We start from the raw sequence: 16192 nt of genomic DNA, 5'->3' as shown, positions 1-16192 counted from the left end.
CAGTTATTGTCCCTACTGTTTCAGTGCTGCTGAGTCACATATATCTGGTTGAATACCAACCTCTTTATTTCCACAGGACGGGCTAGTAGAGTCCCCTAAAGAGACCAGATAAACATACATGCTGTCTGTGGCTGCCATGTCATACTAATAAGGGTAGAAGAGGTCACGTCTTAAATATAGGAGAGTGTTTTTTATCCATTGTGTCCCATGGAGCTCCTTGTAAGGGCCTTAACCTGTGGGTGTAGAACGTCCATGAATAATGAAGCACATAAAGGGCAGGGTAATCTGCTTAGCTTCAAGTGTTCCCTCTGTCTCCTCTCCTCCCCCAAAGTCAGACCCATCACAAGGGTCTCTGGAATGTCTTGGAGGAGCATTGCACTTCACATTGCTTTCAGGGGCTCTCCGTACCCTCCCATCTTAAGAACCACTGGGATGTAGAAAAAAGACAGTGTGGTTATAGCAAAATGTGTCACAAATGCTCCATACAGCTCCTCCATGCACAGGTGTAATGTAAACAAATGCAACCCCTTGACCCAAATGGATGGGGGAAGGACCTTGTATGTCACTGGCAGACCAATTTAAAAATGCGGGAGGGACCAGTGTGTGAGTATGTGCCTCAGGGCAACTTGCTGAGCAGCAACATTGTGCTATAATTTCAAGAGCTTCTAATATGATAAGCTTCTTATGTACAAGGTATCCTTTTAATTCAGTCATCAGACAATCCGAAGAGTAGTTGATAATGCCTGATAGATTATTTTCTAGCATGCATGGATGATCTTCCATTAAAACCGCTTGATTTTGGAAGCCAGATGATCAGACAATCTTGGCCTGACTCCTCAGCAAGAACTCTGAATACATTTGTAAACACAATGTTTATTTTTGACTTGACTTGAAAAGTACAAGTCTGAGGTCCGTGATTGCCGTCATCCTCCTGTCACTTTTGTCTTGGATGATTTCAGGCTCAGCCAGTTGCTGCCCCTCCAATTTTACCTGTAACATGCAAGTGTGAAATTGTATACTTGATTCATCTGGGTTGTACCTCAGTTTTGGGGCACTGAATATTGTCAGCATACTCGCAGGTGTGAAATGTGTGCATTCACTTCTTGGGAGCCACAAGCTGAATATTTAGAGTAGAATAATGTAAGGAGCCTTGCATCACCCCACAAGAAATGTCTAAAAACTAGAAAGTGAAAAGTCAGATACCCTCCTTGTGCAAGCGCCAGTGAAGGTAGAAAAATTATTCTTGCCATACCCTTGTCTGATACATCAACCTCCTCTAGAAAGTCCAAAAGAATAGATTTGTCAAAGTCAAAACTCAGCAGGAGGCAGGCCTTCTCCTTCTATTTGTCCCAGATCTAAAGCATCCACATTGATTCAGAAATTATCCTTCCCTCTTCTCATCTCTTCAAGAAGGATGTCCACCCTGCATGTTAGGAACTTACTTTTTACCTGCCTTATTGTAAACGATCATGTGCTCTCTGCATGATGCTCTCACTCTGTGTTCAGCATCTGGCTACCTTTGCGCTATCCAATTACTTTTTCATAAATGCAAACCTATGTACAGCACAGTTAGGGTTGTGACAACGCTGCTGTCATTTTCCAACATGAGATTGTCCAGCACTAGCATAGATGGATCTTCATTATCCTTTCGAGGCAGAGACCCATCAGGAAATTATCAGTGTAGTCCTGTTTTTTTTTTTTTTTAAATCAGTCATGAAACCCTTGAGCCACTACACTTTATAGCACTTTGAAGGCGACAAAGCGATATTCGCCCCAGAATTTGCTGGATCATTGAGTCCTGAGCGGCTTCCTTAGCAAGCGATCTATCACTTTTACTCCCAAAATAGGTCAATGAGGAATGTATAGCTTCCCTTGGAGAACGTCCTGAAGCGCCGAATAAGTTTTTAAGCCAACAGATTGGACTCAGTTAGAGTTATAAAACCATGTCTTAATTGGTTAAGATAACTCTCCAGCTCTAAGAATGTCTGCCTCATTGAGTTTAAATAATATATGTGCTTCTCATAAATTTGCCTACCTATTATGGGTACTCAAAATGTCTCTGTTCTGATGCTTACCTACTTTATGAGCACAGAAAGCATTTCACAGAGTTTTACTAAGCCTACTCCCACAAATCCACTGATGCCATTGCTTCACTTACCTTCTTTCATCACTCATCATTTGCCCATGAAATGTCTTTGCATGTCCTTCATACTTTCTCCAGATCATCTTTCTCCCCTGACAACAGCGCTTCTCCGGATTCCGCCAGCTTTGAGTACAGTACCCCTCCCACTTTGGCATTGGTCCCATGCTGAACAGCCTCTCCCAAAGGGTTGTTCAGCTCCTTTGGAACACCAGAGACAAACTGCCAGACCACCACTGCCTTCGGGCCATGGTCTGCACCAGCCAACATCTTCAGATATAACTCCCAGCCCCAGCTCGGCGCCAAAGAAGTTAAGACCGACTACTTCAGCACTGTCCCTTTCTGCCTTGGAGCTGACAACTTCAAAGATGAAATCGGCTTTGGAGCCAAGACCATCAGCGCAGACCAGCAAGTTCATTCACAAATCGGGGACAGTCTAACCGATTCTTCATAAACGTCAGGAAGGCTTTGACACCTGGCAGAAACTTCTCATGATACATTCCCACTCAGGCTGAATACTCACCCGCCCTCCGGGATCTGCTGCTCGACCATCCAAAACAGCAACTGTCCTTCGAAGAAGCCTTGGACATGCCACCTCCTCCAAAGCAGCATAAGAAAATGAAAAAGGCTACAATACATTTGTCATTCCTGTGCCACCATCTGTTCCTGCTCCACAACACTTACCCTCCACACCCACATCTCCAGGCAACCCTATGCCCTGTACACAACAGGGGTCACCTCATGCAGACCTGGGAGAACACTTTGACACTCCTCCTCAGAGGGATCCTTGTGACACTTATGATGCACATCCAACAGTTGACACAATTTCCAATCTGTATCCTGCCTGTCCTTTCCCTCCTGACCATTCCACCTCCTACCATAAACCTATTGACACGGTGGAGCTCCATACTAAGCCTGTAGAGGAGGATTTCCTTTTTGAGACCCCATTCTCCACCCACTACTCTGCACAGTACCTCTGCTTACAGGCATACTTCGTCACATCCCGGATGTCTTTCATGACCCCGTCTGTACCAGAGTCATTATACCTATGGTAGACAAAAAAATATAAAGCTTCCCCAACTACCCCTCTCTACATCTGGGGGCAGGTTCCACCTGACTCTATAGGATGGAATGGAGGAACTCCTCCAACATTTTCCAGAGGAGCACAGGAAAAGGGGTTATGAGATAGTCTCTGAGGCAAAGCAGTTCTTTAACATCATCTGCTGCGCACTAGGTGCTGCGGACACTGATGCAAGGGGGTGGGGGTCATCTCCAGTGTGCATTTACGAAAGCATGCATAGCTCCGTATCTCCGGTTTCAAACCGGCATTCCAGCTAAATTTGCTCAACCTGCCCCTCGATGGGCAACATCCGTTTAAACTGCAGGTTGGCCAGTTGCTAGAAAAGATGAAGGAGGACACGGAAAGAGCTAAAGTGATGGGTGTCCTTCAAACCCCCACCCTTCTTCTTCTTCCCTCTGCTTCTTTCGCCGCACACCTTACAGTGGAGCTTCAAGGATCACCTCCCCTGAAACCTCCACCTCGTACCAACAGCCACACTCAAGGATCCCACAGATGGAACAACTTGATAGGCAGGGGTAAAGGTAGCCCCCACTAAGGAGCTGCCACCTCCACTAAGCCCAGACTTACCTCTCCTTTCCACTGACCATATGGGTTGTCTCCAAATGTTCTTTCCCGCTTGGCAGAACATCACCTCTGACCAGTGGGTATTGGATAATATCCAGCATGGTTATTGTCTGGAGTCACACTTCCACACCTCCCAACATTCCATCTCACAAGCAGAAACTCTCCTCACAACACAAAAGGATACTCCGGGAAGAGGTCCGATTGCTTTGCCGCAAAGGAGCCATAGAACCCTTTCTTTATCAACAGGGCATAGGAGTTTACTTAGTATACTTCCTGACCCACAAAAAGGATGAGTCCCTCAGACCAATTTCGGAACTCAGGCCCCTAAGCGAATGCATTATTTCAGAGCTCTTTCACATGGTTACTGTTCAGAATGTCATCCTGCTACTACATAAGGTGACTTCATGGCTGCCCTTGACCTCGAGGATGCCTATTTCCACATTCCAATCTGTCCGGCACATTGCCAGAACCTCAGATTTGCAGTCCGCTGATGGCATTACCAATTAATGGTGCTCCCCTTTTGAGTCACTACTGCACACAGGGTTTTCACTAAGTGCCTCGCAATGGTGGCCACTCACCTGCATAGAAAAGGCATCCACGTTTTCCCCTACTTGGACGCATAGCACATCAAGAGTGCTACTTGTCAGAAATAGCACAAACACACTGAGGCCACCATCAGCCTACTTCAGGATCTGGGTTTCACTGTCAGCGCCTCACAATACCACCTCCAGATCTAACCCTCTCTGGGGGCAATTTTCAACTTGGAGGTAGGCATGGCCTAACGAAATTCTGCTTTAATACAGTCTTTTCAGACACTCATCCCTCTTTTTCAACCAGTTTAACATGTCACAATCAGGATAAATATGCACCTCCTAGGCATGATGGCCTCCATCGCCATAGTAGCCCATGCCAGGTTACACATGCGTCTATTGCAGGAGTGCTTATCACACTAATGGTCTCACGCAGAGGGTCAGTGGGACGATCTAGTGTTGACCGGACATCAAATTTGTTGCGCTCCTCATAGGTGGAACACCAACAACCTGTTGTAGGGACTGTCTTCTGCTTGACCGAGTTCTGCAGAGGACCATTACAACAGACGCCTGCCTTAGGGGATGTGGAGCGTTTTCACAGCACCTGACCGTCCAAGGCCAGTGGTAACTCAGTCACCGGGGTCTCCACATAAATTACCTGGAACTACTAGCTATTCACCTTTTGTTAAAAGCCTTCCTTCCCCACCTAATTGGCAAGGTAGCCCTCATCAAAATCGACAGCATGACAGCCATGTAATATCTTCAGAAGCAAGGAGGCATCAGATCCCCTCAGTTTTCTCACTTAGCCCAGAGCATCTGGAGTTGGGTCCTCAGACACAAGATCCATCTGTTAGCAGAATGCTTGGGGACTACCAGAGATATATCTCTCCGCCACAGCAGAAAATACCAAGTGCCCGAAATTCGCCTCCAGGTTCCCATACCACAGTCCAGTGGCAATGCACTTTGGATGAGTTGGTCAGGGGTGTTTGCTTACCTTTTTCTTCCTCTCCCACTCCTGTTTGTAGTATGGAGGCTTTAACAGACATCTCTCACCCTCATCCTGGTGGCTCCTAAATGGGCACAACAACCATGGTTGACCACACTCCTCAAACTCTCAGTGGTTCCCCTTCGAGAGACTCACGAACAACCTGGACCTTCTCATCCAGAACGATAGAGAAATCAGGCAACCAGACCACAGGTCTCTCAGTCTTGTGTTCTGGCTCCTGAAGTCCTAGAATTTGGATACCTTAACTTCCACCCGAGCGTATGAACCTTTTTAAGGAGGCTCACAGGCCTACCACGCATGCCTGTTACATTGCCAAGTGGAAGAGATTTGTCCATTATTGTTGTTCCAAACATATTGACATCTTAGCAGTCAAAGTACAAGAAATTGTCTGTTACCTGCTTCACTTACAAATTTGTGGTTTAGCTTTCACATCCATATGACTATACCTAGCAACTGTAGCTGCATACCTTCAGAATAGGCAGCATGTTTCCTCTTCAAAATTCTGGCCATTAAATGTTAAACAGGCCTCCATGTATTATATTGACATAACTCAATTCCATAGGAAAACACAACAGCTTTTTGTTGTTTTCTCCAAACCCCATAAAGGGAAAAACTTGTCTAAATCAGGCCAAATCAGTCATTGCAAGGCGTATTGTTAAATTCATCTAGACATGCTATGCTAAACCCAAAAGGACCTTGACCATTCCTCCTAGAGCCCACTCCACTCGAGAAAAGGAGCCTATGTGGCCCTCCTTGGGAACATTCCTATAGCTGACCTCTGTAAAGAAACGACATGATCCACAATACATACCTTTACAAAGCCTTATTGTGTAGATGTGCTAGCCCGGTACCAAGCCAGTGTGGGCCAGGCAGTTCTACGTACACTTTTTCAAGCCACTGCAACTTTCACAGGCTAGCCACTGCTTCTCTGGAAAGACTGCTTTACCGTCTGTGCACAGCATTTGTATCTACAATCACACTAGCCTCGCTTGGAAGATGTTACTTACCCAGTAAGCATTTGTTTGCAGCATGTAGTGCTGCACATTCAGATGCTCCCACCGTCCTCATGGTATGCCTCTGGCTGTTGCAGTTGCCTTTCTATTTCAGTTTGCTCTCTCTTTGCATGGACATCTCTCTCACATACCATCCTCTCCTACCCACCCCCTGTAGCCCCTGTGCTAGAAAACAATCTAACAATGGAGTTGATGATCATGCGCATTAACAAGAGGAGGAGGAATTAAGGTACCTCGTGACTTGAAAGACTTTCTTTGGAGAAAAACAAATTGCATGGATCCAGGCCCAACACTAGAGGGCAGACTCTACAGCACTACATACCACGAACAGATGCTTACTAGGTAAGTAACATTTTCTTTCCTAGGACTTAAAAGCTTTAAATTAAAGCAAGCTTTAATACAAACATAAAAAGCAACCAATTAATTTAATAAACACTTTCTGTAAGCCCTCCGAATACTGTTTGGCTTGTTTATAGCATTGTCTTAAAAACAGCAGAGTGAAAGGCCCAATTTGTCAGGAGTACCTGTGTTGTGTATCCAGGAACTATGCAATATAGTAACATTTCTATTCTGGTTTTAAAGACTTTTTGATGTAGGTGAAATAATACAAATAATCATGTAGCTTATAATGGTTCACTGACTGGTTCACAGAGGTGCCATCACAAAGCTCAAAGACCTCTTTGCGGCACAGTAAAACTACTCAAAAGAAGCTTTTAACCCTGTGAATAATCACAACTGTTAAGAAGATTTTCCTTAATGATCATCAGAGTATTGTGTCTCACATGGTTTAAAGTAAATATATATTTCTCAGTTTTTGTACTGCTATCTATAAATGAATGTACTTGACACAATATACAGTAATATTCATGAGCTGATAGTCGCCTCTGCATTGTTTTTTTTTAAGCAGGTTGCATCAGAAAGCAAGGTTCCAGCTTTAAAAGATGGGTGCTTTAAGTACAGTCAGTGTGATAAGTTTTGCCTAAAACACTCAGGATTGGAAGACTTTGTAGAAGAGAATGGTGTGCCTTCGCTGAGCCAGACAGACGAATTGGACCGCCTCTGTGCCCTTCTGGAGCAAAAAGAAGAGATTATCACGGTGAGAATATGCCCTTCTTTTTACGATTCCATGTGCCAGTCTACACTGAAAAATATCACTTTTTGTCAATTCCCATCTACTATTTGCAGGCCTTGAAAAATCATAAAAATGTGACTAGACCTGCAGTTCGTGTAACTTGGATAATCAACTCGACCATAACTGTACGTGATCTGTAAACTGGTCTCACATTGTGTGATCCTAGTCAAAGATTTTAGTTTACAGAGTCTCCTTTTTCTTTATTGTTACATACAAGGGTACCTTCAAATATGTGAGCTTAGCATTTCTGCTGTACAAAAAACGTCTTTATTTGATTAAATAGACTAAACGTTTCCTCCATGTATACAAATAATCTAGCCCACATATAGGGAACACATGATCCATTACTTGCCTCTTAGTTTACTAATAGCGTTGCCATCAGGGCAGGAGTGTGTTTGTTTATCTTTAAACACTCACTTTTAATACATCTATTACTAAAGCATGATATGGTTGCATACTGTCATTTACAAACAGAACATTTCCAAAAAATGTGCAAAACCCTTCCCACTAACTTGCAGATTTACTGATAAAACTATATAAGGTATTAACAATTTGTGAAAATCGGATTTCAGAAAACATATTTATTCTTTGCACATAACCAGGTAAAGTGTTCTAATTTGTTTTCATCCTATTAAAAAAACATTCAACACACAGAAGTACACACAATGGGCTTTCACAACTACTGAAATATACTTCGGAAATGTTTCAACAGTTGACTTAGCTATTTAAATGTTGTGTGTTTGGAAAACCTGACAAAATCCTGGAACTCTGCAGTGCGATGGAAAATAAATTTTAAGACAAACTGAGTTTTGACCTCTGTCTTTGAACACAGAGTAAACGTGACAAAAACAATATTTAAAGGCATATTTATTGCTCCTCCACTTTCTGACTGACTGAACATGTAGGAAATTGGCCCTTATTGCATTACCCCCACTTTTTGCATGATATTGATGCTGACTTGAGTGTGTGCTGGCATCCTGCTAACTAGGCCCCAGCACCAGTGCTCTTTCCCTAAAACTGTACCATTGTTTCCATAATTGGCACACCTCTGGCACACCGATAAGTCCCTTGTAAAGGGTACCAGTGGTACCAAGGGCGCCTTGTGGCCAGGGAGGGTCCCTAAGGGCTGCAGCATGTGTTGTGCCACCCTAAGGGACCCCTCACCAAACACATGCACACTGCCATTACAGATTGTGTGTGTTGGTGGGGAGAAAAAGGCAAGGTTCCTGCCGCCCGCCAAGCTCAGAATGACCCCCATAGTGTATGCAAATATTAAAAGCAGATATTGTGGAACAAGTGATAACAGTTCTTCATTATATTTCAACATAGAAATGTGAGAGAAACAAGAAAAATAGCTCAGTAAATTGTACATTAAATGTAGCTTACTTACAGGCTTACTCTGGGGACATGGCATGTAGCTGGGCAAAATATTCGAATTACCTGCACTCTGTACGGTGTATCTGAAAAACTGTCCCAATAACTCATAATGAGAGTTAAAAGGGGCTAGAAGGAGGTTGGTGCCCCATGTGCTAAAGAGGAAGTGAAATAATTCGCAAAATTCATAATGGGCAAGTGGATTACAGATATTATGTAGTGTCAAGTGGATTAAGTGGTATATAGTATAAGCCTAAAGGGTGAGTCACAACACACATACATCTTCATCACTCAGTACTTATCAAGTGTTGTACAAATCTGCAGAGGACATTCAAGATCTGAACACTAGGAAAGATAAGGAGTTTAAACCCTACATGTCAACAGGAATACACTTCTACAGAGCACAGCTTGTGCAGCAAAAGAGCATCCGCCAGCCTGTGATCTCTTAAGAGTAGCTTTTAACAGTTTTTCCTTGAAGTACAAATGGCAAAGAGGTGTATAGTTTTCAGGTAACATGTACCATGACTAGCCTCATGGATTAGCTTTAAAACCTCTATCTCCTAGTAACCTAATTTATTTTTTTGTGAATAGACCATCACCATAGCACTTTTTTGCCTCTCTGATTGCTCTAGGAGTGGTAACCCTATTGGACTCTGAAAAGAAAGGCAGAACATGTTTTTAGCAGTTTAAAATAATAGTGGGTAGATAGAGTTTAAAATACTTAGTGAGGTTCCACAAGGAGCTAAAGTACACTCCAAGTGTTTAAATTGTCCACTGGATCTTGTATTTCTGTTTTGAAAGCTCTTAGCTCTGCCTCACAATTACACTGGCTCAGACTTAATCAGCTGTTGTTCATCCATGTCTGAATCTTTTGGAACGTCTGTTTGATATGTTGATAGTTTTGTTCTGAACAGTTTTACATGTATATTAAAAAAGGACTGGAACCTTAGAGCACCCCAAACCTAATTTTACATGATGGAGAAAAATGGTCTGCCATTGTAACACAAGATTCCTGCAAATTTCACTCTTAAGGCACTGAAAAAATAACTAAGTCACATAGTTAAAGTGTGACTGCCCCACCACCTCTCCAGTTCTTGGCAAAAGAAAAGGGTGGTCAAGGTTGTCAAAAGCATTAGATAGATCTAGTGATATCACTGTAACAGCATCTCCCTTATCCAGAATATCCAAAATTGCAAGTTGGACATCCTGCAAGTTGTCTTAGCTCATCTGCAAGATCAGAACCCTGACTAACAGTTTCGAAAGATGTTATGTTCTGCCAGAAATGCCTGTTACTGCATGTATGCTGTTTTTTCCAAGATCTTCAGCAACATTGGAATGTTTACATTTGGATGTAAATTCATTAGCTCATTAGGAGCTGAGGAAGGTTACTTGCGGTACAGTGACTCATGTATATTTTAAGAAGACCCAGGAAGTAAAAACTTATGTCGCCCCATGAAGTGTCACAAAATTACTGCAAATTATGAAAAATGCCATTTAAGTGTGGATTGAGCCCTCCAGCAGCAAAATGTATACTTTCTATAGAGCGCTGAAACGTCTTTTTCGTAACAAACACACAGAGACCAGTTGGTAAGTTCAAGAGGCTTTTATTTTATCAGAAACCAACTGTCTTCATAGAGTTCTGACTCCAGCCTTCTACAAGGAATAGCGTGAGGCCAGTGTTGTGTTGTGCACTGGTATGGAGTCTAGAACACTATAGGCTTCCACCTCTTTTGGCCAGAATACCTTTCTATTATTCTAAAATATGAATCGTGAAGATCCTACAGGATACAACACTATGCCAATTTCAATCTTTCTTTCAATATGTTTGATAGCGGTTGCTCTTTAATTATCCTATTCTGTGGTCTGAGCCATTTTTGCAGCCCAAGGAAGTACATCAAAGCATATATCGGTCTGTCTTATTTTTTATTTTTTTTATTTTATACAATTAGTTTTTTAAATGTACTATATTTTTGGTTTACTCAGTTTACACATAAAAATAGAAAGGTCTTGATGTACGTAAAGGCCATGCACCATAACTAAAGGGAAAATAACCAAAAAATTGTGAGGAAATGGGATGTAATATATGGTGTGGTTTTTCACCCTCACTGTGTAATACACTTACAAACCCCTTTGGGTTCAGTAGGTTACATCTGTAAAACCCTCAGCTCAACCCTTGGAAGCTATGGCTCTAAGTAGCAAGGCTTATACAGAGGAACATTAAAGCATTTAAAGCAACAGAACAATGTAAGAAGAAATCAACTCAACACTCAAATCCAACACCAATTTATACAAAATTGATTGTATTTTCATAAGAATTTAGACACTAGAATGAAAAACATCCACTGGAGGGTTCTGTGGATATTGTTTTTTTACAAGCATTAATAAATCAAAGCAATTTCACTCATCTGGAAACAAGCCTTGACAAAGTCAACGAATTGAACACTTCGAAACTTTAAAAAAAAAAAACCTAAGTAAATGTCAGTGAGGTTGGTTAGAACTGTCGGAGTTGGGGCAAACAATTCCGACAAGGAGGTAGTCAGGGAGATCAGCAAGGTCCTCAAAAACAGTTACCTCCACACGAACAGCAGTACTTCATCGGTTCAAGAAACTTTATCTGCATTGCAATGGATTCCTATGGAGTGGTCCTAATGCAAGAAATAAAGGATGCTGAAGGTGCTCTAGGGATGCTGTGGATGTGATAAGGTTGACTGGAACTTCCTGTAGGGGTTCCACAGTCCAGGAGGATAGGGAGGGGGTCTTGGCTGCAGGTTTGACGTCCCACGAAGTCCTCTCTGGTCTGGCCGAAGTTCACTCACACGTTGTGGTGGTCACTCCTTCCTGAGTCGATAACCTGCCTCTGAAGGTCGCAGCAACCCTCCAAAGGCATGCTCAGGATTTGGAAACTCAGGTGAAACTCTGTACTTCGGGCCTTGGTTTTGACTGCTCCGCTTTGGCAATGGTAGGAGCTGGAAGACTCTGAGCTACCAAATTGCCCAAGCAGGCTTCTTCAGCTGTTGTGTTCCTGTGCTGCGAACAGGAAGCCAGTCTGCTGGCCCTTGGACTTCCCTTGGCTCGGTTGGGCTCTGGAGACGCCTTTTCACTGTCCCTCTCTGCATTAGCCAGCAGATGCAGTCCTTGTAAGTGCAGCCTCCATTTGCTGTCCATTTGTACAGCAGGGCAGTCCTTCTTTGGTCCTTCTTCCAAGTCAGTCGAGATATGAGTACCATGGGTGCCCTCAGGGCAAGATGCGGGTGGTAGCCAATGGGCTACCAGGTTACCTTCCAGCTGGTGACTACTTCCTGTGGAGTGTGTCTCCTGGCTATCCTGGGATGCACCATTCTGCCCACTTCCAAGGTTGCAAGACCCCCCTCTCGGTGTTCAAACTTACCTAGCTCACTTCCGGAGTGTGGCTCCCTCAGAGCTACAATTCCTTGGGGAAACTGGCTTGGCAACTGGTTTCCCCTCTCTGCCTCTCATGCCAGTCTGTTTGCCTCAACAATGGGGCAGCCCTCCCCCTGGTGTTACACATCTGCCCTTCAAAGGCCACTTCACGTTTGAAGTCTGCCTTTTAGGGTTAACACCCAAGTTCCCTCCTGCAGGAGGGAGCCGATGCCCCCCTGGCCTGCAATCCCTTATTGTTCTCCTTCCTGGGTGTTGTTGGCACACCTTTCCAGGAGGGCAGAAAACTGTCTTGTGGAGCACACTCCACATGTATCTGGGAAGGGACATGAGTTTCAAAGGCAACAGTATGGCAGCCTTGCTAAAGCTTTACACATCAACAAGTCCCATTAAGTTTGAGGTAGGGGTTAATGTGACAAATTGTTTGCTACCATGAAGTGCATAGTTTGGTCTCGCCATTCAGGAGTTAGCAAAGCTGAGGAGTCACCAATTGGGTAAACAAGTCTTCACATAGTAAAAACTGTAGTTTTTAATGTTTTACTGTCAGGACATGCAAAATACATGACCTGCCTGTACCTTATATTGCACCCTGCCTTTAGGACTCTATAAGCCTGCCAGAGGTGTGACCTACACACATATTCAGGGGAAATGGTGACTTTACCATTGCTTTCAATAGCTAAATCAGACTAGAAGTTCCCAGCTGTTCTTCCAGTCTGCAGCGGCATACTGGGGAACTTCTTTTACTTAGATGAACTCCTGTATGGCACAATCAGTGCTGTAAGCCCTGGGGTACCCCTCTAACTTACTTAGGTAAGTTAGCTATTTCCAGTTGGGCACAGCTAATTCAACATATACTTTAGGTTCAGATCAACTGGGACTGAGGTCTAGCCAGTGGGCCTCAGTGCACTCTGAGTCGAAAAACAAGCAGCATCAGTCGAAACAACTTGGGGAGTGACCATACAAAAAGAGACATTTCTGATGGATACAACTACCTGTGGATTCCTCACTTTATGAATTCTCCCAATGTGCCAGCATTCAACGGAAATTTTCTTCCTAGCTCTTCACGTCGACGAGGATGTCACAATTGCACAGCTCCGCACGCGACTCCGTCTGACGTCATCGTGGCAATTAGAAGTCCTCGCCGGCATGCTGACATAATTTCCCTTTTTCCCACGCCTTCGCCGCGAACGGTTTTCCCTGTCTCTCGAACAGTTACTGTTTTGAAGGTGCTCTTGTTGTACTAGTTACTATGTCTCCACCGAAGAAATCAGATTTTAACCCTTGTCATGAGTGCGGGGTACGCATGCTGATCACAGATCCTCATGAGGACTGCTTGTGGTGCCTAAGCTCAGACTACAACGTGGGGGGTGCATGTCCTTCCAGCAGATGAACCTGAAAGAGAGAGAGGCTAAGCTCTTCTTGACAAAAGCTAGGAAGGGGCATAAGGGTCATCGAAGATCTAAGATGAGGGACTTTTCCTCACATAAGTCCTCGAGATCTCATAAAAACGTCGCCAGCACGATTCTCAACGCCGTTCTTCCAGAGATTGGTCTTGGTCCCCTCCGAGACAGCGCCGTACGGCATGGGCGGTCCAATGATCACTCCTCAGCCTCAGAGTCCACAGGCTTCCCCGACGCCATTGTTGATTGAGGTCTTCGAGTCCCCATCGAGTCCTCCGGTTCACTTTTCACCTGTGTTAACTCAGGAAATGGTGGCGCAAGCTTCGGATTCAACCAAAGCGCCTTAAGATGAGCAGAGGTTTCCTGCCTTCCCGTCTCCAAGAGCAGATCCAGCTGGTGCACCGCCTGGTCCCACGGGTCCATTAGCTTTCTCGCTGGGTTCGCCAGCGCCATACAAACAGGCCCAGTTTGTACCCTTCTATCCAGCTGAAGGTGGCAGTTCTGCTCCAATTACGTTGTTGCCCCAGATGATGTTGCCAATGGAGTCGATGCCAGTGCTGGTTGGATCCCGATCGGGATGCACTATATCTCCACCATCTCCTCCACCGGTCCTCCCATCTGCTTTGAAACCGGCGTCGTCGACGTCTGCTAATTCTCTGTCGACGCTGCTGTTGGAGGCCAGACTGAGGTCAAGGAGGAGGGCCTTGAGGCTGTTGGAGGAGCAGAATTATCAGCAACAGCTGTTGGAGGAAGGGGAGATTCCTGAGCCTATGGGGGAATTTTAGGGTCTGGACACTGCAAGTGGCCTAGATACATCCCCGAGTGGGATCTTTCATCCCCAGGTGAATTCACAGAGGAGGCAGCATCTTATAGCAACACAAAAGAATGATTGACAGAGTGCTGAATAATGCAAACTCTCACCCCCAGTCACAGATCTGGGTTTAATCCATTGTTCTTTTGCTCACCATGCCACCCCAGTTTGGACCTAGCCATACCCAAATCATCTTGACCCTGTTCTTCATGGGAACAGTCCATCCCGAACTGCCAACCCAGGTCCTCCCTGTACCGGATACAAGCATCCTGGGACCGGTTTCAGGTTATCACCCTTCATCAGCCAGGCTAGCTTGAGGCAGCATCTTATCACAGTGTTATAAGGAAGGCTGCTGAATTCTTAGAACTTCCTTATCCCACATCAGAGGTGATGATGAACATCTCGACTGAGGTGTTCCATCCTTCCTCTACGTCTGCGGAGCCCCTACTCCCTTTTAATGATGCCCTTACTGAGCCCATTTTAGACATTTGGAGGAAACCTGGCAAGACTCGAGCGTTTTCCAGGACTGTGGCTTAGGAGGTACAGAGTTGCTCCTGGGGATCCCAAATTTTTGTCTCAGCATCCAACATCTGAGAGCTTGGTGGTGCCCGATTTGCACCTGGTTCGTTCCCTGCTACTCCATCGGATAGAGAATCTAAGAGGATGGAGCAAGCAGCTAAGATAGGTTTCTCCTCAAGCAGTATGGCCTTGAAGTCTGTCAATGCTACCTGTGTGCTGGGGAGGTATATTCATGCCCTGACGGACACGGCAAGAGTTCTGGTGCAGAACTTGCTTCAGGATGTGCAGGGGCAATTTGATGAGCTCCTGTTGGACACTCAGGCTGTGGCCAAGCAGGTTATCCAGTCGGGTTTTGATACAGCTGATACAGGTGCCAGAGCTATAGGCACTATGGTGGCGACCAGGAGGCATGCGTGGCTTAGGTCGGCTGGCTTTTCCACAGACATTCAGACAATTTTGTTGGACCTTCCGATTGATGGCGAGAAGTTGTTTGAATCCAAGGCCGACTCTGCTTTGGAACAGTTTGTGGTAGGGTTGCAGCACTACCAGTTTGCGGTCCTTCCTTTTCGTCTTACTTCCGCACCTCAAGTCTTTTCAAAGGTGATGGCAGTGGTTGCAGCGGACCTCAGAAGGAAGGGAATATCTGTTTTCCCTTTCCTGCACGATTGGCTGATCAAAGCCAGGTCCCCAGAGCTCGTACTGCATCACTTGCAAATGACAACACAGTTGTTGTTCAACCTGGGTTTTACGGTAAACGTGTCCAAGTCTCACCTGGAGCCCTCTCAGCACCTCCTCTTCATAGGGGCAGTACTGGATGCAACATTGAATCGGGCCTATCCTCAGAGGATTCAGGGCATTTAGGCGTTGATTCCAATGTTTCAAAAGGGAGCGTCTGTTCCGGTCCTCAAGGTCCTACGTTTGCTCGCTCTGTTTGCTTCTTGCATTCTGTTGGTCACTCATGCACGTTGGCACATGAGGGCTCTCCAGTGGTGCCTCCGCAAGCAGTGGTTTCAACATAAAGGGGAACTCGAGGAGTCAATAACGATCTCCAGAGATGCTGCTGTGGATTTACCATGGTGGGCTGTGGACAGCAACCTTTCCCAAGGAAGGCCGTTTTGTCTACCTTCTCCGGTGGCCACGGTCATAACAGATGCCAAGGGTGGGGAACTCATCTGGGGGACCTGGAGATCAAAGGTCGTTGGTCTCCAGTAGAACAGATGTTT

At 44.9% G+C, this 16192-nt stretch overlaps 1 protein-coding gene across 1 annotated transcript in view; it reads left to right on the top strand.

Moving 5' to 3' along the window:
• LOC138292459 (myomegalin-like) overlaps positions 1–16192 on the top strand; it is a 1643599-nt gene that overhangs the window by 244264 nt on the left and 1383143 nt on the right. The window contains exon 8 of the mRNA XM_069231077.1: positions 7242–7430. Within this exon, the coding sequence (XP_069087178.1) occupies positions 7242–7430 (189 nt within the window). The remainder of the gene's footprint in view (positions 1–7241; positions 7431–16192) is intronic.

The sequence above is a fragment of the Pleurodeles waltl genome, chromosome 4_2 (assembly GCF_031143425.1).
Source record: "Pleurodeles waltl isolate 20211129_DDA chromosome 4_2, aPleWal1.hap1.20221129, whole genome shotgun sequence".
Taxonomy (NCBI): domain Eukaryota; kingdom Metazoa; phylum Chordata; class Amphibia; order Caudata; family Salamandridae; genus Pleurodeles; species Pleurodeles waltl.
Note: the sequence above shows the minus strand (reverse complement) of the source record. Positions and strands in the feature narration are given on the sequence as shown.